A 25,182-nucleotide genomic window follows, 5' to 3' on the forward strand; every position below is an offset into this window, starting at 1 on the left:
GACCGCGTCGCGACGCGACTGGCGGGGCACAGGGGCAGGGAAGCCGCTGTTTACAGCAGGCATTGGCCCTAACCCTGACTCCATCCAATCTTTGGCGCGAAGAAGTCGGCAAAGCACGGGCCGAACCGCAGCTCGAGATCGAGGATCTCGCAGGTTGCAAAGCACAGCAAAAGCGGGCTCAATTGCTGCCATTGCAGGGTACTAATGTCTAACTGAATCCCAACCCCACCACACTGTCGAAAAAGGCCAATGGCTAACGGAGCGAGGATGTAGAGAATAGGCCTTCATACCAGGTGGATGGCCACACGATCTTCCAACACTCTCCGAACGCCGTAGACCCCAACACCCTCCTCCGCCCCCTCTGCTCCTAGGAGCTCCGTCCACACCCCAACCCCCGTCTAAGCTCTTCCCAACATGCCAACACCACAACCACCGACCCGGGACCAGGGCCCGGCGGACCCCAACCGCTCATGGCTCCAACAAACCGAGGCAACCCCTCCTCAAACATCTCAAGACCAAGCGCAACCACACCCACCACAACCCCAAACCCCCCCGCAACCCGGCGACGGCCGCCCACGCCGACCCACACTAAGCGAAGCCGCGCAGAGCATCAAGCCAGGGGATTTCCTCACCTTCCACCAAGCGCCGTGCGCGCGGTCGGGCTTGCTGACGGGGATCGGGGCCGGGGCGGCGATGGGCGGGATACGGTGGATCATGGGGTTGCCGATCCCGCGGGCGGCGAACTGGGCGGTGGGCGCGGGGGCGCTCGGGGCGATCGCGCAGTACGAGTACTGCCAGCTGAAGCGGATGCAGGAGCGGGAGAAGGTGAAGCGGGTGGTGGAGGTGTACGCGGCGAAGCAGGCGCGGGAGAAGAGGGAGAAGTATGAGGAGGAGAAGAGGGAGAGGGAGAGGGGGGAGGAGGAGATGGCGGCGAGGAAAGGGGGGTGGTGGCGGTTTTGGTAGGTTGGTAGGGAGGGGGGTGTATGATACGCAGTCACCATACGTTTGGAGGGGGGTTAATCGGCATGCGGTTGATAGGAGGGGTGTTAAAGGTGTCATCGTATTGTAACAAAAGAAAGCCCGGTGGGATATCCGTCGGCCGTGTAGCTCGTATCTCAAGTGAAGACCAGCTCTCAGCACCACGCCATAGCAAACGCCATTTGTATACAAAAAGAAGCAGTTCCAGGGTGTCCACCCGTGCAAAACCAACCCAATATCCCGGTGCAAACGCCATCCCCAAACCAATCGGCCGACTTCCCGGCCCTGCCGTCAAGTGTAATTTCGAGTTTAAACCAAGCAACGTACGCAAGCCACGGAGAGTCATCCCTCATGATAGCAATCCCACTAAATTACCCCAACTCCAAGCCCAACGCCGCCAAAACAAAGACACCCCAACCCAACCCAAACCCTCAAACCCCAATCAACTCCCCCTCCACGCGACTATCCAAAAACCGCACCCGCCTCCTCTCCCCCTTCCCAATCTTCCCACCCCCCACCGCCTCACCCCCCCGCAGACCACCACCACCACCACCACCACCACCACCAGGACCACCAGCAGGCGCGGGACTGTTCCCCCCGCGGCGGCGCAGGCTGCGCTTGGCGCGGGCGTCGCGCTCCTCGCGCTTGCGGTACTCGGCGAGCTGCTGGCGGCGGCGCACGGTGCGGGCGTAGGCCTCGGCGGGGGTCGGCTTGAAGCCGATGCCGTTGATGCCCGTGCCGTCGTCGTCCGAGTCGTCCGGGTCGTAGATGGTGATCTCGTCGTCGTGCCACGTGAGTGATGCGCGCACCGGGTCGGTTATTGTTGTTGTTGTTGTTGTTGGGGTTGTTGCTGCTGCTGTTGCGGTGTTCCGTGATGGGGTTTTGTTTGTGGCTGTTGGGAATTGGAAGGGTGGTGTTCCGGCTCGCTTGGAGATGCGGTTGCGGGGTTGGGGAGGCGGGCGGATGGTGACGGGCGGAGGGGTTGGCGGGGTGAGAGATGGTGGTGTGGTTGTGGTGCTATCGGTGACTTCGTCTGTGCTGGTGTTGGCTACCGTTTCGGACTGTTCGACCACGGCATCATCGAGGGCGATGCCAACGGATTTCGGGGAATGTTGTCGGCCACTGGGGCTGCCTCTTTGGACGGACCGGGCCCGATGTGGGGAAGATGGGAAACCGGGGCGGACTGGCGCCGGGGCGGGGAGGGTGTCGGCATCCCGCATCTCGACATCTGGGAGCTTGATTCGTTTCCGCGATGCATCTTCGGCGTCATTGTCGATCGTGTTCACCTCCGCCGAGTATCCGGTAGCCCCGCTCCCACCCCCTAGCGCGAGACCCCGGAACCGGTGTGCGACCCGAGTGCGTGGGCTCGCATTCCCGTCGTCAGTGGCGGGATTGATCTCGAAGGTGAATTGAGTTGCAGTGTTAAGATTGAGCGTGCCATTATTGAGCATCTCGCTGCGTTTCCTCTTGGGTGTCGTGAACGGAGAGTCGGACATTATGGCGGCGGCGGCTAACGGCTGCTACTGACGGTCAATTGCAGTCTCGGGTCAGCCTTGTCGATTCAGTGCCTCGAGGTCTCGCTCTGGGTGCTGTCAAAGAGACGGGAAGTTTCAAAAGGCGATGGAACGGAAACGGCGATGGTGATATAGCGGCAAACGAGAGGGCTTGCCAGACGTGGCAGTCCTTGGTCATGGACTCGGTGCAAATTGCCAAAACACTTCGTGGCCTCCTGCTCTGTCAATGAATGAATACAAGCGCTCGCCATTCGCCGACTCCTGGTTGCAACAGGGACATGCCGCACGCAGCATTCAGATGTGGGTCGTCAGCCCTGGAGATTCGACCATGTGGGTCCGAACGGAGCGCCTGCAGTGGATCCTCAAAGGCCGCTGCCCCGCTTTCCACACGTCAATGCCCCGCTTCCAAGCAGTCCATGCGCAGTTTCCACTCCGGGTGCGGCAACCAACGCAACGTCTTCTCGAACCTCCCATCCCACCATGTTCATCCCGTTCCGATCTGAGGGACGTTGATACGTCGAATGTTTAGCCACACGAAGTTTCCGCACCAGATCCCCTCTAAACGCCTTACAGCCGAGCTGCCTAATGCGAACTCTAAGGTACCAAGAACGCAGCCTCATGGAAAATACGCAGGTATTTAAGGCTTCGTCAAAGTCGCCCAACCCTGGCGTTTCGCCAACGTTACCCAGTGACAACTCGCCATCTTGCTGTCCTCATACGTGTTGGCGATCCCGTGCCCTTGGGCATCAGCGATCATCCTTCACACCCAAGCGAGATCCATCCTGCGGAAGTTTCTTTCTTACCGTCCGTCTCCCGTTTCCTGTTTGCGAATGAGTCACCGCTAGGCAAATTGGTAATGGATTCGAGCCCTCTTGACCCGTCAGTTAGCCGTGGGGATTGTTTGGGAACCGGTCTCCGGTTTGCTCCGAGCGGGTTGTTTGACAACATTTATGTATGTTTTGAATCTATGTCAAACTGAACTATTTGAAGAGGAAATACACCATCTATTCGTACTTCGTACCTGTTTTGTGATCATTTTGATAATGGCATTCTGGATATGTAGGTCGTATTGCATCTCCAGGTGCATTGTGTGATTCACGCCGATCTATGTAGGTGCCTAGGTAATTTTGTTCACCAAGCATCATCCAACCAGGAGTCTCTATACTTTGTCTATATAGATATCTAGGTCTCGTTAATGAGTAGAAAGGGTCAATAATTCGTTTACCTTTCATAATGGCACTCGTTGCATCATGTTGAAGCTTATGGCTGCCGGAAGGCTGAAATTGTCACATATATAAATACCTCCCAACCTATCACCCGAGTATTTCATACCTACCCAACAAGCAAGCGGCTGGTAGAGAGTTGTCGAGGTCGACGCTTACCATTCCAAGAGCCGACCAGCGCAAAGTGTCGCGGTCAACATCATACAGGCCGCGTGGGAAACGAGATCTCACGAAAGAAACGCTGCGCTCCATCTATTTTTGCTAGAAGCCTGCACCCCGACTAATTAGTGGCTCGCCCCTGAGCTCATTAAACCGCTAACCGCTGCCCACCAACCGAGCTCGCATCTCCTTTCCGGTGGAAGGTTATGATGCTCTCGCGACAAGAATGGCGGCGCTATCACCCAGTCGCACCGTCAAGCGGAGGGCAACCAAGAGCTCAAGCGTCGGCTTGCACACGCTGCGTGTGCTATTAGAGTGAGAGAGCAATGCTTCTCACAAAGTCAGACGTTGTGGCCTATACGTCCTGCCCAAGCCCATGGTTGGAAACTGGAGAGACGATATCTTGCAAACCGAATCACCCAGTTGCCCTCACGCTTCCATCACCCACTGCGCACAGCCCACTCCCGACACACAGTGATGTGCCCGTCGGCGCTGGTGTTGCTGGAATTCGTGCCTGCCAGGGGCTCGGAGCGGATATTGACGAGCGTGATGTCGTCGTCCAGCCTGTTAAAGTCGGACCCCCGCACGTAGAGACGATCAGGAGTTTCCGGCAGCACAAGGCTTCTGCTGTCCGTTAAGCCCCTGCTATTGTTCTTGCTGCTAGGGTGAAGGTCTCGGGCGCTTTGGCGGCCAATTATCCTGATGATGGCCGGCTTGATGGTTGGGAGACAGGCGTTCACAACGCCGAGCGTGGGCTCTAGCACGGTATAGATGGCGCCCAGCGTGCCTGTGTAAGTCGTGCGACTCGTGTCGACCCGAGTCCGGTTCCAGTTGTGAACCCCGATTACCCTCAGCATCGATACGATGCAGATTCTGAATATGGAGTGTATTAGAGGAGGGAAGAAAAAGAAAAGAGATAAAAGAAAGAAAGACAGGGAGAGCGAAGGGAGAGGGGGGAGCGGTTGGGTGCTTGGAGAAAGACTTACAGCCCTCCCAAACTAAACATGCCAACCACGCCCAGCCGCTTCCGCAGCGGCATACGAAGCCCAAAGAGCATGGGCATGGGAATGACGAGGACAAAGACGTCAATCACCAGGTTAGAGATGCCCGCAATTAGGTACGCCGTGGCTTGCCCCTCACAAGTGCCGGCTATTGACTTGTCCCAGGTAAATTGGACGGGTGTGCAGAGCAGGAACATCTCGAGTAGGACGGCGAAGAAGTTTACCGACGACGCCGCCATGGTGGCGTAACACAGCAGGGTGAATCGCCAGCTGGGGAACAGGGACGTATACAGCGACAGGATCGAAATCTTAACGCAGGTGTTGGCGGCCACACAGAGAAGCTGTGTCGGCACGAATAGCTGTGTTGATGATCTCGCACTTAGTTCTCTTGTAATTTTCCGCAGTATTGATTGATGAGCGTACCTTGAGATTAAACGCAAAGATAGCTGGGTCGGTCGCTAGGATATGGTCGGGATGCAGTCCCGAGTCTGCAGAAAACCCGGCCGCGAGAAGAACAGACGAGGTGCCCGCTGTGAACGCCATCGCAGCGCAAGCCATGTGGTCATGCAATACCATGCGACGGCGCAGGATGTACTTTGACCATAGCCGTAGCACAAGGGCAACCATGGACAGAATTGTAGCGATGAACGACACCACGATCACCGGAATTGCACCCGGAGTTAGGGCCATTTTCGTTTTCTTTTTCTTTTTCCCTTATTTCTTTTTCTGCTTCCTTTTATTTCAGTCGTTGTTTAGCTTTATCGCCGTTTCGAAAACAAAAAGGAGGAGCTGAGGAACAAGGTAGGCTTCAAGGTGACGGCGGCGGTATATTCAGGTTGTTGCTTGTCAATGCCGTGGTAGCCCTAGATGAGAGTATGGTCGATTAATCGGTCCCTAGGCCACTGATCTGTTAGTTGGGACCCGCGGCACAGTGAATTTAAGGGAGTAGGGAGGATAACTTATTAGGTTCGGTCACAGTGTGGGTTCGCCTAGGTGTCTACAGATGGAACCATCATTACTACCAAGGCGGCGGTGGTCATGCCTGGCAGCCAGTAGGTGATTTACCAAACTACCTACCTTACCTAGGTACTGATCCACCTAGGTAGCTATCATCTCGTGCTGAGCCCTACAGCTCAGATGACGGGGCGGTGGCGCGGTTTGTGGCTCTACAGCACCGTAGTCAAATTTGTATAGCCGAGGTATGGAGGTACCTAGCTACCTGGTAGGTACCCTCACCCAGCTAAATGTCAATAGCTACCTGTCTACCTAGGTACCTATCTATTTCGTCTTCTTAATTACAGGTGAGTTTTAGGGACCAAGCTTTTCAAATCAAACCCCCGCTGCCTATCTGTAACCAACGTGAAGAGGCTAGCCTTACATGAAACAATCGACTCCTTTCACTGAGGGGGCTAGAGGCCCCCTTGGAGTGCCATCGGTGGCAAAGCAAACAGGCCCAAGAGCCACAACGCATAGAGTTTCCATGTAAACGAATCCCCACGCTGACTCCTATCGCGGAACAGATTCGTGACAAGAAGCGCAGCCGCCACCCAGACGCCCACCCCGGCCTTGCATATTCCTAGGCCGATCCCCCAATACCAACACGATACGGCAGTCCAGATGGCGAAGCCCGCAGCCGCCATCAACCTGGCGTTCGTATCCCCGATCACGAGAGGCACCGTCCTGCGCCCAGTAGCCTTGTCGCCCTCGCAGTCGCGGAAGTCTTGGGTATGCACCGTCGTGGTGATGGCCGCAGCCAGGATGGCCAGCCACCGGGCTGCCTCGCCTCGTCCCGAGAAGACCGAACGGCCCGTGACCACCTCGAGGGGTCCGGCGAACAAGCAGGCATCGCCGAGGCCATTCAGCAAGTTCTTGATAAACGGGTGGGACGCCCCGTCCAGCTCGTTGTACCACAAGGACAACGCGGCCTGGAGCAGACACGGGCCGAGCCCGCCGACCGCGAGCGCGACCATCAGCACCACGGGGTACATGCAGAGCATGACTGCGGTTGTCTGCCCCGGCGTTATGCGGCCGGACGGGATCGGCCGCCAAGGTTTGTTCCGGGCATCTTCGGCGACCGCCGAGGGGTGGCGTTGGTTGTGCAGGTTGAAGAGGAAGAGGTTGCACCACGACCAGAGTACCATGGCGGGTGTTGCCGCCAGGATCTGCGTCCAGGACAATGAGGGGCCCATGGAGATGCTGGCTGCCACCCGGCCATGGAGGGCGCCGAACAAGACGCCCGTGGTGACTATGTCGTTGATATTGTTGCTAGTGAAGAGGAACGCCGTCTTGGCGTGGTATGCCATGATGGACATTGTCGTGGTCGGCACCTTGGTCCGTGTCGTCTCAAGCTCAAGCAATCGAATGTATCAAAAGTAGGTAGCCACAGTGCAAGAGAGTGCGTCGGTGCGGCGATGGTTGAGAGGGTTTGAGAACGCCGGCTAGGTTGAGGCTGCTCTCACTGCCTCGGGTACTGAGTAGAGGCCGACATCTTTGACACGTAATATACTTTGTTCCTCAGACTCGGTGCTCAAAACCTGGACCATGCTGAGCCCCCATCCGTCAAACGGATCCCACGTTCGGGCAGCACCGCACAACCCAACCTACGGGAATTATACCATGTCTCTCAGGGAGGCACTCAGGCATCAGGAGGGTGTGGCCTGTGGTGGTTGGCCCAAGCCGCCGCCTCGGGAAGTGAGCCATACCAAGATAGACCATAGACCAATTAAACTGTATGTAGGACTCTCGATAGTGGAGTTAATGGGAATCGATGTCTTGCCCATGTGTGTACGTGGGATTGGGAGAGGAAACTAGCTCATGTAGCTAGCCTAGCAGCGTGGGTAGGGATCAGGGAATTTACAGTAATATTGAGCGGAGTAAAGGACGAAGGATCCTCAGCACAAAGCATTCTCGCTTATCAACATTGAGTCCAAGCGCTCTAGATGAGCCCTTTTCATGCCATCTCTCCCGCGAGTCCCCCCGACGTGGGGGCCATGGATCGACCTTCAACGAATTTGCGAGGCGGCGCACTTCCTCGCGACTGCCCCGCTCCTAGAAATGACCTAACTGCGCAAGATGCCAAGTCAGATGCTTGAGTTTAGTTCTGCGGCCGTCAAGATTGCAGTGTCACTGAGACTTGCAGCGTCTCAACACGCACATCACCGTACTTTGAGGTGGGGTTAGCGGTGGGAGGATTTCATCACCAAACCAATAACATTCCGGTACTGGCAACCCGCAGGATACTTGTGAGACATGATCTAACTGGATGGGAGGCAAAGTCGGGCGCTTGAGTTTGGTTCTGCGGCCGTCAAGATTGTAGTGTCACTGAGACTTGTAGCATCTCAAGACGCACCGTACTTGGACGTGGAGTGGTGGTGCGCGGATTTCGTCGCCAGACCAACAACATTTCGGTATTGGCAAGCCGCGGGATACTTGTGTCAACTGCGGTGAGTGGCATTGCTGCTTAGGTGGTTTGCTGACATCCGGAGTTCCCTGCGTCTGGGCCGCTGTTACGGTGTGTGACTTGTTGGGGCCCCGGACTAATAAATAACCCGTCCCAACTGTAGGCCAATTTGTGAGGGAGCTGTTGCAAAGCTCCGCGGCACGTGTATCTACCTATCTAGCCGGTGACAGGTCGGTAGACGGCGACGGCGTGGCCCGCCACCGTCCTGCAGGTAGTACTGATAGTACCAACTATGCACGTTGGTTGCGAACCCAGATTCACATCCTAGTCCGGTAGGTCCGGGCTTCGCGGTCACTGATGGAACGACGAATGGGATGCTTTTCACTTGCCCACGACGGGGAAACAAGCCGGGTGCTGTTCACCCGGCACAGAGCGGCAAGCGGAGGACAGGGCGAGAACCCCCCCCCCCCCCCCCCCCCCCCCCCACCCCCTTGACACTGCGACGAACGTTGCGGGGCATGCTTGTCAACCGGCATGAGACCAGAAAGGGTCGGTCAGCAAACGGAAGGAAGAAGCCAACCAACAAAATCCCAGAAGGACGAACATAAACGGCGTTGCCTCCGTTTCTTCACGACATTCCCGTCTTTTCTCTCGCCCCTTTTTGCCATCCATCAACCAACTCATCAACTCATGAAAGCCAACATGACTGCTGATACTACATCCTTCGACTATGTAATCGTCGGAGGCGGTACCGCCGGTCTCGTGGTGGCCGCTCGTCTCTCAGAAAACCCGGACTATCGGGTCCTCGTGCTCGAGGCGGGCGTGGACAACAGCGCCGACCCGCGCGTCCATATCCCGGCTTTGTACAGCGCTCTGGCGTACACGGACGCCGATTGGGGTTTCTCTACCGAACCGCAGCCCGGACTCAACGGGCGACAGATTCCTGTCAACCAGGGCAAGGCGCTGGGCGGGTCAAGCTCCATCAATGCGCGCGTTTTTGTCCCGCCGACCAAGACCCTAGTGGACGCCTGGGAGACGTTGGGCAACCAGGGCTGGACCTGGGACGCGCTACGGCCCTACCTCGCCAGGGCGTACACGTCCCCGGAGGTTGATAAAAGCCTCGAGAAGGCCATGGGCATCGGCGAGTGGACCAGCCGTGAAAACGATACTCCCCGCGGCCCCATCCAGACGTCCTTCCCCGGCTCCGCGTCGCATCCTATCCGAGAGGCCTGGGCAGAGACTTTCAAGATGAACGGTCTCGCCATGGCCCACGATCCCTTTCTCGAATCATCGGTAGGAGGTTTTAGCTGCCTGGCCAGTATCGACCCGGCGACAAAAGAGAGGAGCAACGCAACCACGGCGTACTATCACCCGAACAAGAATCGCGAAAACCTCTGTGTCCTCACCAGCGCTCGCGTGATGAAGATCGACTTCGACATGGCCCTTCCGCCCGCACCTATCCGAGCCACCGCGGTCCAGTACGAGCAGGATGGCGAGCTCCGGACGGTTGCTGTGGCGAAAGAAGTGATCCTCGCAGCAGGCGCCTTTCAGTCCCCCAAGGTCCTCGAGCTATCCGGTATCGGTGACGCACAGCTGCTCGCGCAGCACGGAATCGACGTCGTCCAGGACCTCCCCGGCGTAGGTGAGAACCTGCAGGACCACGTCGTCAGCAGCATCAGCTACCGGGCGCGAGATGACCTGGAGACTCTTGACGCACTAGCGCGGCAGGAGCCGGACGCCATCGGCCAGGCCATGCAACAGTACACGTCGAACCGGTCCGGGCCGCTCACCTCAGTCGGGGTATACACGTACGCCTACCTGTCCTTGCCAGCCCAAGACCAACAGCAGCTCCGCGAGCTTCTGGGGAGCAATCCGCCCCCGGACGAGAGCAGTAGCAGCAGCAGCAGCAGCGGCAGCCAGCCGCCGCTCGCGCGCGCGCTGCACGACATCGGCGAGAAGATGCTTCTAGACCCCCAGACGCCGTCGGGGGCCTACCTCAGCATCATGTCGCAGGCGCCCCGCCCGGACGTTCCCAACTCCGGGTATCCCGCAGACCCGGCAGTACCGGGAAAGTTCTTCACCATCGCCGCCATGCTGTCGCACCCATTCTCGCGCGGCAGCGTGCACATCCAGTCGCGCGACCCGCTCGTGGACCCGGCCATCGACCCGCGCTACCTCTCACACCCCCTCGACGAAGAGGTCCTAGCGCGCCACATGCTGCACATCGAGACCATCGCGACGTCGCCGCCGCTGGCCCGCCTCCTGCAGCAGCCGCTGGCCCGCCGGGACCCGGCCTCGCACCTGGCCGCCGACCTGGACGCCGCCAAACGGTACCTGCGCGCCAAGAGCACGTCCATGTGGCACCCCGCGGGCAGCTGCGCCATGATGCCGCGGGCGCTCGGCGGCGTGGTGGACGCGCGCCTGCGCGTGTATGGGGTCTCCAACCTGCGGGTTGTGGATTCGAGCGCTATTCCCTTGATCAGCACCGCTAACCTGCAGGCGACCGTGTATGCGTTTGCAGAGCGGGCCGCGGATCTGATCAAGGAGACGTGGTGAGGGTCGTGATTTTGGGTTGTCTGTCACCTGGGCGCTCGCCTCGAACGGATGGTTCCGTTGCGTAGGATAGCTTTCCAAGTTGTGCATGCCGTCTCTTCGGCGAGGCGAGGCCAGACTGGCTTGGGAGAAAAGGAGACCTCCCGGCACAGACAGCCAAAGGTGTGGGCACGACTCGTGATGCACAAGCGTGGGTGTCAACTCTGCTGTGGTGTTGAGGAAGAGGAAGCCTTCCCTGTGCCTATCTCCTAGTTGTATCCCAAATTGGCTTCGAATGCCTTTGGCCATATCGAACAGTTTGGACAAAGCCTTCTGCGACAGCTCGTGTTGATGGCATGGAGCGACTTCCCTTCTCCGGCGGGTCATCCCTGGCTGACCCAGCCAGCTTCAAGCGGTTGGAGCCCTGGCCGGAGCGAGCTGCGCGAGAGTGAACTATTATAGCGGAATGCGCCTTGCTGATTATGCGCTTGGCCAAAAACATGACCGACGAAACAGCTGGGGCAAATCGGCGGTGTATTACACCGCGCTGAGCTGCACTGCCACGCCGTCAGTCCCCCTTTTGGCCATCACGCTCTCGAACACCATGGTCTGTTTCCCGCTCCCGATCCGAGTTTGGCATCGGTGTGACCCCTGCGTTTCTTCCCATTCATGGTCAAGCGAGGCTGCAAATGAGGCTCTGTTAGCAAACTCCCACCATAGTAGGGGGCGGAGGTTTCGGGGTGGTGACTCCGTTCCTCCCACCCCGACAAGGCCGCCAAAGGGCAGCTACCGAATAGTTTATCGACGTAGTTATGGGCCGATTTGTGCTTGTGGTTTAAAAGATGCCGACCCCGCTGCAAATGCGCGACGACGGCATTCCCATTCCCAAACCCCCGATTTCATCACATATACCTCTCCGTCGTCGCGATACACCTCAACCAGGAGCACGCCGCCCAGTACATACCAATCCCACCTACGTTTCGAAACGACAGAGGATCTACTGACCACAGGCGGAGCTTGCGTTTGTCTTCTCACGATGTGGGGTCCCGGCACCCCCTCGTGGATCATCCGCTTCATCTGTCATATTCCCACGGGGATGATGGGCATAAATTGCCTGGGTACCTACAGGCAATCAACGGGCTTGGGTGACATCTACGATGTTATTCCACATGGCAGGGCCTTTTTACAGGGCATGCAGTTCCTTGGATACGCGGTATGATGGCCAATAAACCTCATGTTCCATCCTTCCCATTGCTGATCAAGGACTCTCTCAGGGCACCACTGCTTTTGGATGGAACTTCTTCCAGTTTGGGGCCTCCCCTCTATGCAGCGGTAGGGTCCTCGCTCTAGTGGGCGTGGTGGACTTAGTTCTTGCTTCCATCCTCATCGCCGGCGTCATCATGACTGGGATGTTCTTACCCGACACATACGGCCCATGCGACCGCGCCTCTAGCTGGAACAATGGCACCGATGGTCGCAACTTCTTTCTGGTCGCTTATACAACCGGTAGCTTTGGGACCAGCGGCCCGAACGGCGTGTGCCATGGCATCATGCAAAATTGGGTGATGGCTATCGTGGTGATGTGCGTGTTTTCTCCCCGTTCGCTCTTACGGGATGACATGGCTTACATTTTACTCTTTAGCGTTTTTTACGTCTTATGCGGCTTGGTCAATGTGATATTGGGCTGCTTCGGCGAGTCGGGGACGATAACATGTTTTGGGTCAAGGCGACAGTATGATCTTGATGATCTCTTTTCATGTCTCGGCACGCCGTTACGGTTGCTCTTCAGACCGATCTACCTGCTCTACAGATCCACTCGCGGGTCCATTTACATCTCCTACCGGTACATATCGAAGTATATGTGCCGGAAGAAGGATACGGACCGCCTCCAGAAACCCAAGGAGGCCACCATCGACATGGAGTCCACCCTGGAACCTAACAGCCCCCGCTTACCCATGGAACTGGTGACAATGATGACGAAAGACCTTCACCACGCCGACCTCGTGAACATCGGCCACTCGTCAAAGTACCTCGAGGCAGCCTTCTTCGGCGAGCACAGCCCAGACCAGGTCGCCAGGGAGCTGCGCCGGTTTGCGTGCAAGGGAGGCGGCCCCTTGACCAACTGCCCCGTGTGCAGCATCCAGACATGTTCGGTACGTTGATCCTGCCCCCACAACGTCGCTTCCGAGACTGGTCACTAATATGCCCCAGGGCTGCCGTCGCAAAGCGCCCGCTTCCCGCCACAACGTCGCCTTCAAGCACCTCACCAGCTGCCAAGCAGCATGCACCCGGTGCTTCTTCACAAACCACTGCTTTAGACGCCCGCGCCCCACCAAGCCCGGCAAGATCTGGACCGGCACCAGTTGGGTGAACAAAACGTTCCACGAGACGACGAGGAGGAACGCTGAGGGACTGAGCCTCACCTTGGGTGCGGGGTTCTCACCCCGGGGGGGTAATAACAGGGTGGGCCACGGCGTCGGTCCGATGTTGGAGGAGGTGTGCCACAACTGTGCCAGCCTGCCGGAGACGGCGCGGGAGGAGCTGCGTGACGAGGGGAACGTGCGCGAGATGCGGCGGCAGGCGACGTTGCCGATGGCGTGTTTCGAGTGCAGGAGGGACTTGCCCAGGGATGGGGTGAGGTGGTGGGTGAATCCGGAGACCGGGGGGGAGTGTAGGTGGCATGGTCATCCGGGGTGGGTGGATGCTCGGAGCCGGAAGCTTGCCGCGGAGTTCGGGGGTTGACTCCGATGACTTACGCAGTGTGCATTTCGGAGAATCTCAATTTACCTTTGGTTCGTTTAAACGAATCCCTTGGTTCTCGTGACCCCGTAGGTGCTGCAGCCGAAGGGTGGCGGAGAATGATGGTTTCGAGAGTGAGAAGACTGGACGGTCCGGACCACTCGGGGAGATACTACGGCGAAAGGGGTCGTCATCACCACACCCTTTTTTGTCAATGGTTTCCCTTGCGGCACACACCTAGCTCCAACCAACTATGACTTTGAAAGCATCCATTGTTGGTGATGGCGTGCTTACAGACACACCGATGGGGGTCCAGGCGGAACAATACTCTTGTCTCGGCCCAACATAACCTCATGCGGCCCATGTGCCGACCGTGTCAACACTGAACTAGGCGGTTTGTAGGGCTGATCACACAAAAGAAGAAGGTTGGATGGGCGTGTCGAGTGGGGGTGGCAGCCTGATGACAGAAAGATTGGTGTCATTGAGGTTCCAACAACCCGGTTCTCGGTTCGGAGTGGGTGTTCGTTTAAAGGTTGTTCTCGCATCTCGGTAACCAATCCCGGGTCCAAATGTATTTGCACGCCGAAGGTACCTACTTACACAGTGTGTAATTGCCATGTGTGTCTCATGGTGCTGAGGGCTGGTAACTTTGCCTTGCGCATGCTCGTCACCGGCTCGGGCATGATGGCTTGAGTGTTGGTACGTTGGCCCGAGAAACCAACTTGGGTGAGAGATCAAAGCCACCGACCACAAACGCAATAATGCGGCGTTCAATGAGAAGGCTTAGACTGCGAAGTTGGTGATGTCCAAGTCTTGTCAAGGCTGACCGGTGATGCAGTTGGTACTCCTTCGGCCCCCCTGCTCTGCTATTGGGCCGAATTCTTCACATGGCTGACAGCTCACGGTTTGTTTGTCCAATGTTCCACTACCCCTCACGTAGTCTGCCCTCCAAGTCTTCAAAATCCGAAGACATCGACGGATAAGTTCCACTGACCAGGTGAATCACCCAGCTCGGGTGCATGAGTCTAGATCAATTAGACGGCATGTGGGAATCGCTTACAGCGTGCTTGGCTTCACACTGCTCAAAGAGGAAAGGTTAAAAGGTCACCACCAACACAGGCAATGACTCCGGCAGAGCCGCTGAGATAGGTGTTGGTTTCGCATCGGGGAGGGTTCCAAGAAGGAAGTTTGTTGCTCCCTGCCTTGGATGCATGTGGCCTGGCACACTCAGACGAAGCCCCACGACCTCGCAATCACCCCTAATTTGCTGGTCTTTTCTACAATTATCTGCACTCACACCAGCCTTCGCCTACACGGCCCATCCTTACGCCGGCTTTCGCCTACCAAACCACAGCCCACAACACCATGCACGCACCGGAGAGCACCCGTGAAGAGCGGTATCGATCTCGAGACGACAACAAGTCTCCAGCTCGAGCCCATCACCTCGCCGCCCTTTACCTCCTCCCAATCCTCACAACCGCCTTAGCCCTCTGGGCACTCCTCCACACCTGGCACCTCCAACTCTCACCCAACCTCTCTCACCACCACAGCCACCAGCGCAACAACCACCACCCCAACCCCCCCAAACCCCTCCCAACCCACCCCCACCGCTGGACAACCTGCGGCACCTCCCCCTCCGAAGCCCGCGCCCGCGGCTGCCGCTTCGACATCCTCAGCTTCGCGTGGCAAACACCCGAGTGCTACGACTCGGACCTGATGGCCGCCTTCCTGGCCCACCACGCCTGGCAGTTCTACGCCCACGCCAACCGCACCGACGAGACGGTCGACCTCGCCGTCGCGCTGCGGGGCGAGCGCACACTGTACGTGGACTGGGAGTACCATGTTGCGCATTGTACGTTCATGTGGCGCCAGATGCACAGGGCGTACGCGGTGCGGGGGTTTGTGGATGCGCATTTGGATGGGTATGGGCATACGCTGCATTGTCAGGGGGTGTTGTTGGAGAGGGGGATGCCGGGGGGTGTGGTGAATGTGGTGGCCGCGGTGAAGTATCCCGAGTGTAGAGAGGTGGGGGGGCGTGGGCGTGGGACGGAGTCATTCTATGCCCAGGGGGCAGTCCATGAGGGTTGAACGTTGCGGGGTGGACACATTGTCTGGGTTGGCCTTGTTTGGAAAGAAAAGCTTCTCTGGAAACGCACTATTGCGTGTGTATCTGACTTGCAAACTGACTTTGGCATGGTTATCATACGTACCCGAACGGCCCTGCTCTTGACCAAATCGCCTCCTCCGCCGTTCTCTCCGCTTCGTACTTCTCAATACCATCTTCCTTTGAAATTTGGGCAAACCACTTTTCCCACTGCGGCCTCACGCCGCCATAGTGCATCTTGGTGTACTCCCAATACTCGGGATACCAACCCCCAAACTCCCAGTCGATGATGCCGGTAATTTTCCCATTCTTGGGATCGACCAAGATATTCTGCGGCCCCAAGTCCGCGTGCGTAAACCGCAGCTGGTACGCACCCTCCGGCTTCCCGTGGATCTCCATGACGGCTGGCTCATGGTCCCAGTCCTCCAGCGGCTGCCCGAAGCGGATGTATGTGTGGAAGTCGGCGACGGTGGAAAAGGGACCCCACGTCCTGGGGCCCAGGCGGTGATCGAAACCCGGGCCGCCCGAAGCACCCCCTATTACAGGCGTGCCGTCTTTCGAGGGCGGTGGCACGAGGCGGCGGAGTTGCCCGAGGTAGTCAGCAAAGTCGCTGGCGGTGGTCTCGATCTGAGCAGGGCCCATGTCGCGGACTGCGTCTGCGAGGGGAGTCCCGGGAAGCCGTGTCATGATGAAATGAGTACCGCCACCGGGGTCTTTGTAGACTTCGACGACTGGGCGCGGATGTTAGGTGATGCGGATATGGCAAGTGTGGCAAAGAAAGCGAAAGACCTACTTTGGGGGATTGGGATGGTGGTATTAGCCCGCACAAACTCCATGGCGTCGATTTCATTTGTAGGAACGTCAAGCTTGGCGATCTTGTTAAACGGGAGCGCCACGACCTTATCTGTCCCGAATGCTGAAGACCCCTTAATGAATCTGCCCGCCGCGAGACGCAGCCTGAGCGCTGTAGGGAGCCGCCCAGTAGTTGAACCGCCGGCCAAGTGACCCAAGTCTGTTGATTGCTCCGAGTCTGGCGCCATTGTGACAAAAATCTGAGGAAAGCTAAGTCCCTAATGTAGCGTGTGAGATGTTGTCGACTTCACGTGGGAAGTTTCGTGCAAGTGGCAGGGAATCCTACCTCCTCTTACATTTACCATGCCCAGTCAACGTTTGTGAATTGAAGAAGAGCGACGGTTGCACGCGACAAGTGCCAGCCTCAAGATTACCTAAGCTAAGTATAATCATTGGGGTAAAATTCCCGCCTTGTTTCACCCTCCAGATTCCTACTCAGGGGTCGAAAGAAAGTCGGGGTTAAATACGAACTCAATCTCACCCAGCCCCCAAGTAGTTACACAGCATTTATTTTGGAATTCGGACCGCCTTCCAACTGAGCTGAATCGTTTCAATTTCCTTACACAACGGCGGTCACCACCCAGCAGACCGGACACCGCTTTCTAGAGTTTGGTCGTTCGTGCCGTTGACTCCTTGTGCCCCGAAGCTTACCGTAGCCCTGTTTCGGCCCTTTTCTTTTGGGGTCGGAGCGGCGGAGAGGTTGGGGCGGCTCGCCTTGTCGCCAGTTGTGTCTGCGCCGCCTCTGTACATACCGGCCGTTGACGAGGCCTCATACGCCGTTCTGCCCGGTTTCAAAGTACGACGTCGGCGCCGCCGTGCTACGACAACTGCGATGCGGATTGGCAAAGGCCTTCTTAGCCGTTCACAGGGCCGCTCCCACGAGCAGAAAATGGGCTTCGCATCGTGTCTGAGATTGTTAACGGCCAACCAAAGGTCAAGTTGGCTATTATTGGAACCTACCCCGACCTAAACCACGTTTGAAGGCATTCGGCGAGGGGCAATGCCGGCAGGGCTTGACCGGTTGCGGTCGAAACAGCATGGCCGAAGGGGGAAAGCTCACAACCTTGTACGATATGGGGATGCCCTCGGTTTCACGTCACCAGCGGAATCAAGGCCTTGGGCAGGGACCTGCGACGCTTTGGCTGCTACTGGGCCCAGTCGCGAGCCACCAAGCAGACTTGTGATACCCAAAGGTGATGTATAAGTAGGGGCTGACCTGGTCCGGAACTATTACACGTTGGATAGAACGAGCCTCCAACAACCTTCATCCGCCTGCCTCATTACCCACCTCGTCCGGAACGAGGGGTTCTACTATCATTCGCTTTTCGCTGTCCTTGGCTTATTTCCTACCTTTGCCTCATCTCAACCATTGGTTGGGACAACATGTCGAACAAGAACAGGATTTATTTCTGCGTTTATCGCCAGCAAGGCTTTGCTGGCTCGGACGGTAACCCACGCGTCTTCCACTGCGGCCTGTGGGTTGAGAGCAAGAGCAGCCGCGGCGGCGGTCACTACTTCCACGTTCAGTTCCACGGGCGTCGCCCGGTCAACCGCCCCAACTATCCTGACGGTTGGGAGTACGGCACCTCGGTTACGCGGGATAGAGAGGCGAACTGGCGACAGTCCAATAACATCATCGGCCGAATTTTACTCGGAAAGCTGCCTGCTGGCGTCGACGCCCGACACATCCATCAAATCTGTGCCGCGGTGCGCATGCCGCGCGAGGGGACGGACGAGAACTGCTGGGACTGGGCTCACTGGGCCATTCGGGACATTCAACGTCAGGGGTGGCTTCAAAGCTTCCCCTGGAGCGGCCGCGATGGGTTTGCCGCCCGAGCCCAGCGTCAGGCTGTTAAGTGGTATGAAGGCGACCGTGGTAGAGTCCCTGCCAACCACAAGTGGGACTACTTTGGTATCGAGAGCGGCGGCCATTGTGCCGTCATGTAGGGTGTCAGGGATTCAAGTCGAACGATGAGTTGAACGTACGGCGTGCTGGCCATGGTGCTACAACTTGTTGGACATCGGTGGTGTTGAGGCAGATAACTTGAAACAAGACTGGTGCTTGTAATTGAAGCTTGTATTTCCCCGAATCCACCACAACACTATTTCTTTCAGTAGCGGTTCCAAGTGCCTAACAGCTCACATGTCCCCATCTCCCTCACTTTGTGTCACTCTTCAATGAGGCACCCTCACCGGCATCAAATTCTCATTCAGCCGGCCAAACGTCGGATGGCTAAGCAACCGGTCTTGCAAAAGAAACGAACGATCCATCGTCCAGTTGTGGAGCCAGTCCCAGTTCACACATTTCCTTTCCGCTGGTGAGTCTGGCTTTGGCGCTGCCATGTGCGGATCCCAGTGGAACGTCCGGATAGACGTGTCGCCATTGCAGAGAACCGACTCGAGGAGACTCCAGAGGCAGTGCCCTGTGAGGGGTGCATGTTAGCCTCAGTTCCCGATGCCAACGTGTGCAGGGGGTCGACCTATGACTAACTGTAATGGCCCATGGCGGCCTTGTCTGCGGCTTGTTCCTCCCATGTCTTGTTCGCGTAGTACTTGGGGTCGAGGAACCACCGAAATCTCATCTACCCGGCGTTGAATTAGCTGAAAGCGTTGGAAAATGGTGATACGATATAGAAAAACGTACTAGACAATGGAGTTCGTGATACACGGTCAGTGTGACATAATAATCCGGATTATCTGAGCCATCCGCCACACGAACCGAAGTGCGGTTGTTCATGGTAGCTTCATACCGCTCTGCCGGAACCCGAGTGTTGAACGCTAAGAAGGCGTTAGTTGATATGGCGGCCCATCTATCCGCATTTGTCTTAAGGTACATACGCTTGAGCAGGTCATACCAAGCGTCATCAATCTCGGGACTCGACCTTCCGTGGACCAGACGATGTGTCCAAGTATCACCATGCTGACCCGTCTCGGCGATGACATACTCCTTCTCGTCCGGATGCGGAACTTCGAGACGGTCAACTTGAAGTCATGATGCGTGAAGACGTCAGCCTTGTCAGAACTTACAACTGGAGGCTGGGGCGGAAGGTTGAGGACGATAGGATCCGAGGAGAGCCAGCTTCGTAACCCAACAAATTCCCAGGGAATAAACAACAAGACTTATGGTCGCGAGCATCGACCAGCGTACGCTCGAGCACCATCGTCTTCTGTGAGAGACTGGCTTCTCCTCGAGAAGTGAGCTTGCTGCATCTTCTTCGCTGTCCCTCGGGCTGTGGGTGGACACTGGAATATACGCCGCCGACATTCTTGCTGAGTTTGGAGAGATTACAAGTGACGAAAGAAGAGCTCAAAGTTCGTGGTTTGGAGGAGCGTGCGTCCGGCTCGAAGAAACAACTGCAAGGGGCAGGAATTTGACTTCAGCACGAAGGGTTCAGTTGGGGGGCTCAAGTTCGAGAATGACTCGAGGACTGGGAAGCCCAAACAGTAAACCTGGGATATTCTGCCTGGCTCATTTTCGGGGAGGATCTGACCGGTGACTTTCGGTGGGTGGGTTACAAGGCATTAGTCAAGTTACCTAGTGGCGCCAACGGCCCCCCATCGCTTGATGTTGGTGATCCTCGGTGTGGGCGGAGTACCGCGTCACAGCCAACAAAAGTCCTGCCCTGGTTCCAGGCACCTTCACGGGCAACATCATGGTGTGATAGGCCAGCCTCGTGCATATGCTGTCACACACAAACCAAAACATTCTCATGTTCCTTAATCACAAGCCTAAGCCAGAGGCACACATCAGTTCCGGGACCATGGACAGCCACCCGGCTCTCTGGTGACTATCTCAATTAGGAAGGTGTGTGAGAATATTTGGCATTGGTTCCTGGGCATGGAAGTGACTTCGTTCATTGATCCGACAGAAATACCGGACACTGTGTCACGTCGGGGGTTCGCCGCTCTCATGCCTCATACCGAGCGACGAAGTGTCACGGCGTGCACAAATGAACTTAGGACGAGCCTGAAGGTTGTACCCAATAACGAAAATACAACTAAAAGTAAAGAACTAAACTAAGTGCGGTTCCAGGGGAGAAACAGCGGCCTTTTATAGACGAGGGGACGGTCGGTTCCGGTCGGTCGCTGTTGCTGTTGCTTTCACAGGTTCCTGGATAGTTCCCAGATACAGAGCCCCTGTATCTAATCAACAAGGGACCTGTCTTGGTATTCAGTGAATGAAAGTGGATGCTTCAGAACCAAGCGTGCTGATTGGCGGATGTGTCGAGAGTGGATGCGCCAAAGGTGGATCCCCCGGTGCCGAGGGTGGGGCAGTGTATAAGTGGCTCATTACGTAACCAACCTTGTTGTGACTGCGCCGGGCCGTCACACTACCCCCCCCCAAAGAAAAGAGAGTCGTGTCCTCATGACTTGTACCTTCTTCGTGATCGTGTCGGTCCTTCCTTTGCCTGTGACTCCGGAAAGTCGTCTTCCGGGTGGTCTTCTTCATCTAGTTCCTCGAGGTGTGCCTTTTCCCATTGTGTTAGTCGTTTGGGAGGGCCTGCTGCCTCTGGGAACTCCTCGTGGAACTTCCGAACCACCGCTGGGGCGTTCTTAAAGTTTCTTGCTGGGTACCAGACCGGGTCGTCGTCAAAGGCGATCCATTTGGCCAGGTACTCCAGTTTCCCCCTTGTCAGTCGAGAGCCCATCAGTTTCTCTACTTGGTATTCCAGCTCCCCATCGATTTCCTCTGGTGGTAACGGGGTAGGGACTTGCCCCGGGAGCGGGTCGCTCGGAGCCTTCCTCAGTTTGTCGGGCGAGAAGACCGGGTGCATCTTCCAGGTGTCGGGCAGGTCTAGGAGATAGGAAGCTCCCTTCTTAGCTAAGATCTTAAACGGCCCTGAGACCGGAAAGTCCAGCTTGTCGCTCGGTCGATTCGTTTGCCAGTTTCCCTTCGTAACCATGACGTAGTCACCTGTCTTGAAGTCTTCCGGGCGTCTGTGCTTGTCAGCCTGTTTTTTCTGGGTGGCTTGGGCCTTTTCGAGGTGCTCTTTCGCTAGGAGGACGGCCTCCTGGATCCTGGAGGTCATCTTCACTGCGTCCTCTCTGCTGAGTGTTTCCGCTTCCGAAAGGGACTGTTGGGAACGGGCTTCCCAGTCGAATGACATTCGTGGTTGGTATCCGGTTTCCACTTCGAAGGGAGAAAGCCCTATAGACTCGTGCGGGAGGATGGCCTGGGCGAAGTCCATTGCAGGCAGGAGCTCGGCCCAGTTGTCCTGGTAGTGGTTGACAAAGGGCCTCAATCGCTGGTCGAGGTACTGGTTCATGATTTCGGTCTGTCCATCAGTCTGTGGGTGCTCGGAAGAGGAGAGCTTGATCTTGACTCCTAGCATTCGGCAGAACTCGTCCCAGAAGTGGGAGATGAATTGCGGGCCTCGGTCCGAGACCACCGAATCTGGAACCCCGTGGTTTCTCCAAACGTACTTGTAGTACATGCCTGCCATCTCTTTAGCGGTGGTTGTCTTGTAGCAGGGTAGGGAATAGGCTCTTTTGGTCAGTCGGTCTACTACCACAAAGACTTGGTCGTAGCCCTGCTTGTCTTCGGGCATGCTGTGAAAGTCCATCGTAACGTGCTGCCAGGGTCGGTTCGGGATGTCTAGGGGCTTCAGGAGCCCGGGTGTCTTGTCGCGCGGCTTGTGTGATCTCCTGCAGGTGAGGCAGTTGCGGACGAAAGTATCGATGTCCGAGAACATCTTTGGCCAGTAGTACCGTTGCCGAACGAGGGTCCGCATCTTGTTTCGGCCTGGGTGAGCAGTAGGGAGCTGCTCGTGGATCTCGGCCAACAGGTGGGTACGCAGGTTGTCCTCTCCTGCTACTACCAACCTTCCTCCCTTCAGGAGGAGTCCTTCTTGAATGGTCCAGTCAGTGTCATTGCCGGGCTTGCTTGCCATCTCTCGGAACGACTCGAGGCTCTCGGCTCCTCGATTCGCTTGCAGGATTTTGTCGATGAGGTCTACCCCCTGGGGACGTCCTTCAACGTCGTCGGTGTCGATGCTCCAGATCTTGCAGGCTTGGACGCTGATCGGAGGCTCCTGCGTGTTCAGGAGGTCTTGTTCTTGCTCGCTGATCTCCTGAAACTCTTTCAACACCTGTGGGTCTAACTTGTGAGCCGGCAAAAGGGTCTGTGTTCGGTAAGCGGCTTGGATCGCCTTCTGGGTGGTAAGGTCCTCCGTCTTCCTGGAAAGGCCGTCCGCTGCCGCGTTCATCTTGCCGGGCCGGTACTTGATCTCGAAGTTTAGGGGTGCTAGAAACTCCGACCAACCTGCTTGCCGGGCGTTTAGTAATCTTTTGGTCATAAAGTATTGGAGGGCGTGGTGGTCTGTCAAGACCTCGAACTTCTTCTGGATGCCCAGGAGCAGGGGATACCATTCCTCGCAGGCACGGACAATAGCGAGGAGTTCCTTGTCGTGGATGGGATAGTTGCCTTCCGGGCCGTTCATTGTCTTGGAGAAGTAGCAAACAGGTCTCCAAAGCTCGTCAACCTTCTGGGAGAGAACTCCCGCGATGACCCCGTCGGATGCGTCTGTCTCCAGGCGGGTCTCGCGCTCGATCTGGTAGTGGACAAGGAGTGGGGTCGTGGTCAGAGCCTTCTTCAGGTGGTCAAAGGCTTCCTGACAATCGTCGGTCCACTGGAAAGCTCGATCCTTCATTGTCAGCTTCTGTAGGGGTCTCGCAATGTTGCCGTATCGTTCCACAAAGCGGCGATAGAAGTTGCAGAACCCGAGGAAGGCCTGAACTCCTTTCACCGTCGCTGGGGTCTGCCAAGAGGTCACGGCTTCGATCTTCTGGGGGTCAACTCGGATGCCGTCGGTTCCCACGATGAATCCCAAAAACTTAGTCTCGGTGGTGTGAAATTCACACTTCTTGAGGTCTGCTTGTAGGCCAGCTCCTCGGAGCTTCTGGAGTACCTTTTTGACATGCTCCTGATGTTCTTCTTCGTTGTCCGAGTAGATGATGAGGTCGTCGATGTAAGCCGTCAGGAAATGGTCTAGAAACTCGAACACCTGTGAGTTGATAAAGCTCTGGAAGGTTGCCGGGCCGTTGCACAACCCAAACGGCATCACCTTATATTTGTACTGCCCGTAGCGGGTGCGGAAGGTGGTTAAGTCTTCGCTCTCTGGGTCCATTCGGATGCGGTGGAACGCCTGTCGGATGTCTAGCTTGGTGAAGATCTTGGCCTTTCCCAGCTGTCTCAGGGTATCGTCAATTAGCGGGAGGGGGTACCGATTCTTGGTTGTCAGCGCGTTCAGCTTCCGATAGTCCACACAAACCCTCCATGACCCGTCAGATTTCAATGCAAACAGTACCGGGGAGGCGAAGGGAGCCGAGGAGGGCTCGATGAATCCGCGCTCCAAGCAGTCTTTTAGATAGGCCTTCAGGGCTTCCAGCTGGGTCAGGGTGTGCCCGTACAGTGGACTGGTTGTCAAGCCCTGTTTGCTTTCCACCTCGATCTTGTGGTCCGCTTCTCGGTGTGGTGGTAGGTTGTCTGATTCCTTCTTCGAGAACACGTCGGCGTATTCTTCCAGGTAGGGATGCTTGCTTGCTGCCGCCTCCATCGCCCTCTGTGTATCTTCGTCTTCTCCCTCGAGGAGCCTTTTCTTGTGATCGATCACCTTCTGAATGGAGTTGATAGAGCTGATTCCCACTGATACGAAGCTGTGTTGGTGCCCCGGGTTCCTCTTCAGCATCGTAGGGGATTTCCAAGGGGAGGGGAGTGTCACCAACACCGCAAGGCAGACTGGGGATCTTGAGAGCTCTCTAAGAACGGTTGGGTGATGAATGGCGAGGAGAGGATGCGCACTCGGACCGACTGGGCAGCACACCGCTGGCAGGAGGAGTATTGGATGATGCCCACCTGGCATGACCATGAAGGAGGAACTTTTACATACAACTCCCGGCTCAGTGAACTGCTAGTGACTTATAAAGGGGCTGCATGTCTCGCAACCTGCTTCTCAAATTTACTCCCTTCTACCACCTCCTTTCACATCCAGCCTTCACATCTGTTCTCACCTCACTGCCTACCCAACTGTCAACCAATTTTAAACAAGCCTTCCTTTCCCAACTCGCCACCATGCTCTTCAAGCAGTCCGTCATCGCCGCCCTTATGGCCGCTGCCTCGCTGGTGCTGGCCCTGCCAGCCCCCAACACGATCAACCTCTCGGTTAGGGACGAGGTGGATTACGATGCTGACTACAAGCGTTCGACCGCTGAGATGTTTGTTTGCAAGCGCGATGACAAGTACGCACTCTCGCACCTCATCCTAACGGGCCTTGGCTCCTTCGACCTGCGCTAACTCTGTACAACAGCCAGTCTCTGAGCTGCCTCCGCAAGAAGAGCGACGGTGGAGACGAGTCCAAGTCCGCCAACGTTTGATCCCTTCTGTACTGGTAGTGTATGACCTGGCCTGCGGGATTTCTGATAAGGTTCCGTTCCTGACTTGTGACAGGCTTATGGGGTGCACCTGCAAGGTACACCCTACGCATGGGTGACTTGATGAGAAGAATCGTACGGGGAGGGCCGAGGTGGAGTTTGCTGTGCTCAGATTATCCGCTCGTTTACGGATCAGCTATCCATAGTGTTTTCAGAATATGAATCTGAGCTTCTCATATTTCATCTTGATTCTCCCACACGTGCACTCAGCGCGCAATGGTGAATACTACATGCATGGAAGGGGGTCGTG

General features: G+C 56.7%; 11 protein-coding genes across 11 annotated transcripts; 6 read left to right on the forward strand and 5 right to left on the reverse strand.

Annotated features, from left to right (window-relative positions):
• Position 1: 1 nt before the first annotated feature.
• Positions 2 to 979, forward strand: B0H64DRAFT_204489 (uncharacterized protein). The gene is made up of 2 exons (XM_062799314.1): positions 2 to 198; positions 274 to 979. The coding sequence occupies exon 2, from the start codon at positions 415 to 417 to the stop codon at positions 961 to 963; it is 549 nt and encodes a 182-aa protein (XP_062656524.1). The 5' UTR covers positions 2 to 198; positions 274 to 414; the 3' UTR covers positions 964 to 979.
• B0H64DRAFT_464926 (uncharacterized protein) lies at positions 980 to 2,768 on the reverse strand. Its single transcript, XM_062807643.1, has one exon. It carries the CDS (start codon positions 2,472 to 2,474, stop codon positions 1,410 to 1,412), a length of 1,065 nt encoding a protein of 354 aa, XP_062656525.1. The 5' UTR covers positions 2,475 to 2,768; the 3' UTR covers positions 980 to 1,409.
• Positions 2,769 to 4,865: 2,097 nt separating this feature from the next.
• B0H64DRAFT_464932 (uncharacterized protein) lies at positions 4,866 to 5,565 on the reverse strand (the record flags this gene model as incomplete). Its single annotated transcript, XM_062807644.1, has 2 exons — positions 4,866 to 5,234; positions 5,299 to 5,565. Coding segments are annotated over 2 exons (636 nt in total), but the record flags the coding sequence as incomplete, so codon positions are not given.
• Positions 5,566 to 6,284: 719 nt separating this feature from the next.
• On the reverse strand, positions 6,285 to 7,187 carry B0H64DRAFT_464933 (UbiA prenyltransferase family; the record flags this gene model as incomplete). The annotated part of the gene is made up of 1 exon (XM_062807645.1): positions 6,285 to 7,187. One exon carries the CDS (start codon positions 7,185 to 7,187, stop codon positions 6,285 to 6,287), a length of 903 nt encoding a protein of 300 aa, XP_062656527.1.
• Positions 7,188 to 8,977: 1,790 nt separating this feature from the next.
• On the forward strand, positions 8,978 to 10,831 carry B0H64DRAFT_444320 (aryl-alcohol dehydrogenase; the record flags this gene model as incomplete). Its single annotated transcript, XM_062806772.1, has 1 exon — positions 8,978 to 10,831. One exon carries the CDS (start codon positions 8,978 to 8,980, stop codon positions 10,829 to 10,831), a length of 1,854 nt encoding a protein of 617 aa, XP_062656528.1.
• Positions 10,832 to 11,843: 1,012 nt separating this feature from the next.
• On the forward strand, positions 11,844 to 13,549 carry B0H64DRAFT_327902 (uncharacterized protein; the record flags this gene model as incomplete). Its single annotated transcript, XM_062800810.1, has 4 exons — positions 11,844 to 12,020; positions 12,082 to 12,389; positions 12,450 to 12,960; positions 13,019 to 13,549. The coding sequence occupies 4 exons, from the start codon at positions 11,844 to 11,846 to the stop codon at positions 13,547 to 13,549; spliced, it is 1,527 nt and encodes a 508-aa protein (XP_062656529.1).
• A 1,190-nt stretch (positions 13,550 to 14,739) lies between these two features.
• On the forward strand, positions 14,740 to 15,667 carry B0H64DRAFT_204550 (uncharacterized protein). Its single transcript, XM_062799315.1, has one exon. The coding sequence runs from the start codon at positions 14,912 to 14,914 to the stop codon at positions 15,632 to 15,634; it is 723 nt and encodes a 240-aa protein (XP_062656530.1). The 5' UTR covers positions 14,740 to 14,911; the 3' UTR covers positions 15,635 to 15,667.
• On the reverse strand, positions 15,650 to 16,897 carry B0H64DRAFT_345231 (kinase-like domain-containing protein). The gene is made up of 2 exons (XM_062801309.1): positions 16,444 to 16,897; positions 15,650 to 16,381 (listed from the first exon to the last, which is right to left on the reverse strand). Exons 1-2 carry the CDS (start codon positions 16,688 to 16,690, stop codon positions 15,747 to 15,749), a joined length of 882 nt encoding a protein of 293 aa, XP_062656531.1. The 5' UTR covers positions 16,691 to 16,897; the 3' UTR covers positions 15,650 to 15,746.
• An 898-nt stretch (positions 16,898 to 17,795) lies between these two features.
• B0H64DRAFT_204567 (uncharacterized protein) lies at positions 17,796 to 18,548 on the forward strand. Its single transcript, XM_062799316.1, has one exon. The coding sequence runs from the start codon at positions 17,886 to 17,888 to the stop codon at positions 18,447 to 18,449; it is 564 nt and encodes a 187-aa protein (XP_062656532.1). The 5' UTR covers positions 17,796 to 17,885; the 3' UTR covers positions 18,450 to 18,548.
• B0H64DRAFT_403324 (uncharacterized protein) lies at positions 18,541 to 19,959 on the reverse strand. The gene is made up of 5 exons (XM_062804298.1): positions 19,530 to 19,959; positions 19,341 to 19,469; positions 19,147 to 19,280; positions 18,994 to 19,084; positions 18,541 to 18,925 (listed from the first exon to the last, which is right to left on the reverse strand). The coding sequence occupies exons 1-5, from the start codon at positions 19,765 to 19,767 to the stop codon at positions 18,678 to 18,680; spliced, it is 840 nt and encodes a 279-aa protein (XP_062656533.1). The 5' UTR covers positions 19,768 to 19,959; the 3' UTR covers positions 18,541 to 18,677.
• Positions 19,960 to 24,573: 4,614 nt separating this feature from the next.
• Positions 24,574 to 24,875, forward strand: B0H64DRAFT_444326 (uncharacterized protein; the record flags this gene model as incomplete). The annotated part of the gene is made up of 2 exons (XM_062806773.1): positions 24,574 to 24,740; positions 24,809 to 24,875. 2 exons carry the CDS (start codon positions 24,574 to 24,576, stop codon positions 24,873 to 24,875), a joined length of 234 nt encoding a protein of 77 aa, XP_062656534.1.
• Positions 24,876 to 25,182: the final 307 nt, after the last annotated feature.

This window comes from Chaetomium fimeti (assembly GCF_033439085.1).
Source record: "Chaetomium fimeti strain CBS 168.71 chromosome Unknown B0H64scaffold_6, whole genome shotgun sequence".
NCBI lineage: Eukaryota > Fungi > Ascomycota > Sordariomycetes > Sordariales > Chaetomiaceae > Chaetomium > Chaetomium fimeti.

What these genes read in the sequence shown, in the direction of transcription:
- B0H64DRAFT_204567 (XM_062799316.1), top strand. Translation starts at nt 17,886, where the DNA reads ATGTCGAACAAGAACAGGATTTATTTCTGCGTTTATCGCCAGCAAGGC.
- B0H64DRAFT_345231 (XM_062801309.1), bottom strand. Translation starts at nt 16,690, where the DNA reads ATGGCGCCAGACTCGGAGCAATCAACAGACTTGGGTCACTTGGCCGGC. An exon ending in CACCATCCCAATCCCCCAAA is followed by an intron (nt 16,382 to 16,443) that starts GTAGGTCTTTCG and finishes ATCCGCGCCCAG; the next exon opens with TCGTCGAAGTCTACAAAGAC.
- B0H64DRAFT_403324 (XM_062804298.1), bottom strand. Translation starts at nt 19,767, where the DNA reads ATGTCGGCGGCGTATATTCCAGTGTCCACCCACAGCCCGAGGGACAGC. An exon ending in TTCCGCCCCAGCCTCCAGTT is followed by an intron (nt 19,470 to 19,529) that starts GTAAGTTCTGAC and finishes ACCGTCTCGAAG; the next exon opens with TTCCGCATCCGGACGAGAAG. An exon ending in ATCACGAACTCCATTGTCTA is followed by an intron (nt 19,085 to 19,146) that starts GTACGTTTTTCT and finishes AACGCCGGGTAG; the next exon opens with ATGAGATTTCGGTGGTTCCT.
- B0H64DRAFT_464926 (XM_062807643.1), bottom strand. Translation starts at nt 2,474, where the DNA reads ATGTCCGACTCTCCGTTCACGACACCCAAGAGGAAACGCAGCGAGATG.
- B0H64DRAFT_204550 (XM_062799315.1), top strand. Translation starts at nt 14,912, where the DNA reads ATGCACGCACCGGAGAGCACCCGTGAAGAGCGGTATCGATCTCGAGAC.
- B0H64DRAFT_204489 (XM_062799314.1), top strand. Translation starts at nt 415, where the DNA reads ATGCCAACACCACAACCACCGACCCGGGACCAGGGCCCGGCGGACCCC.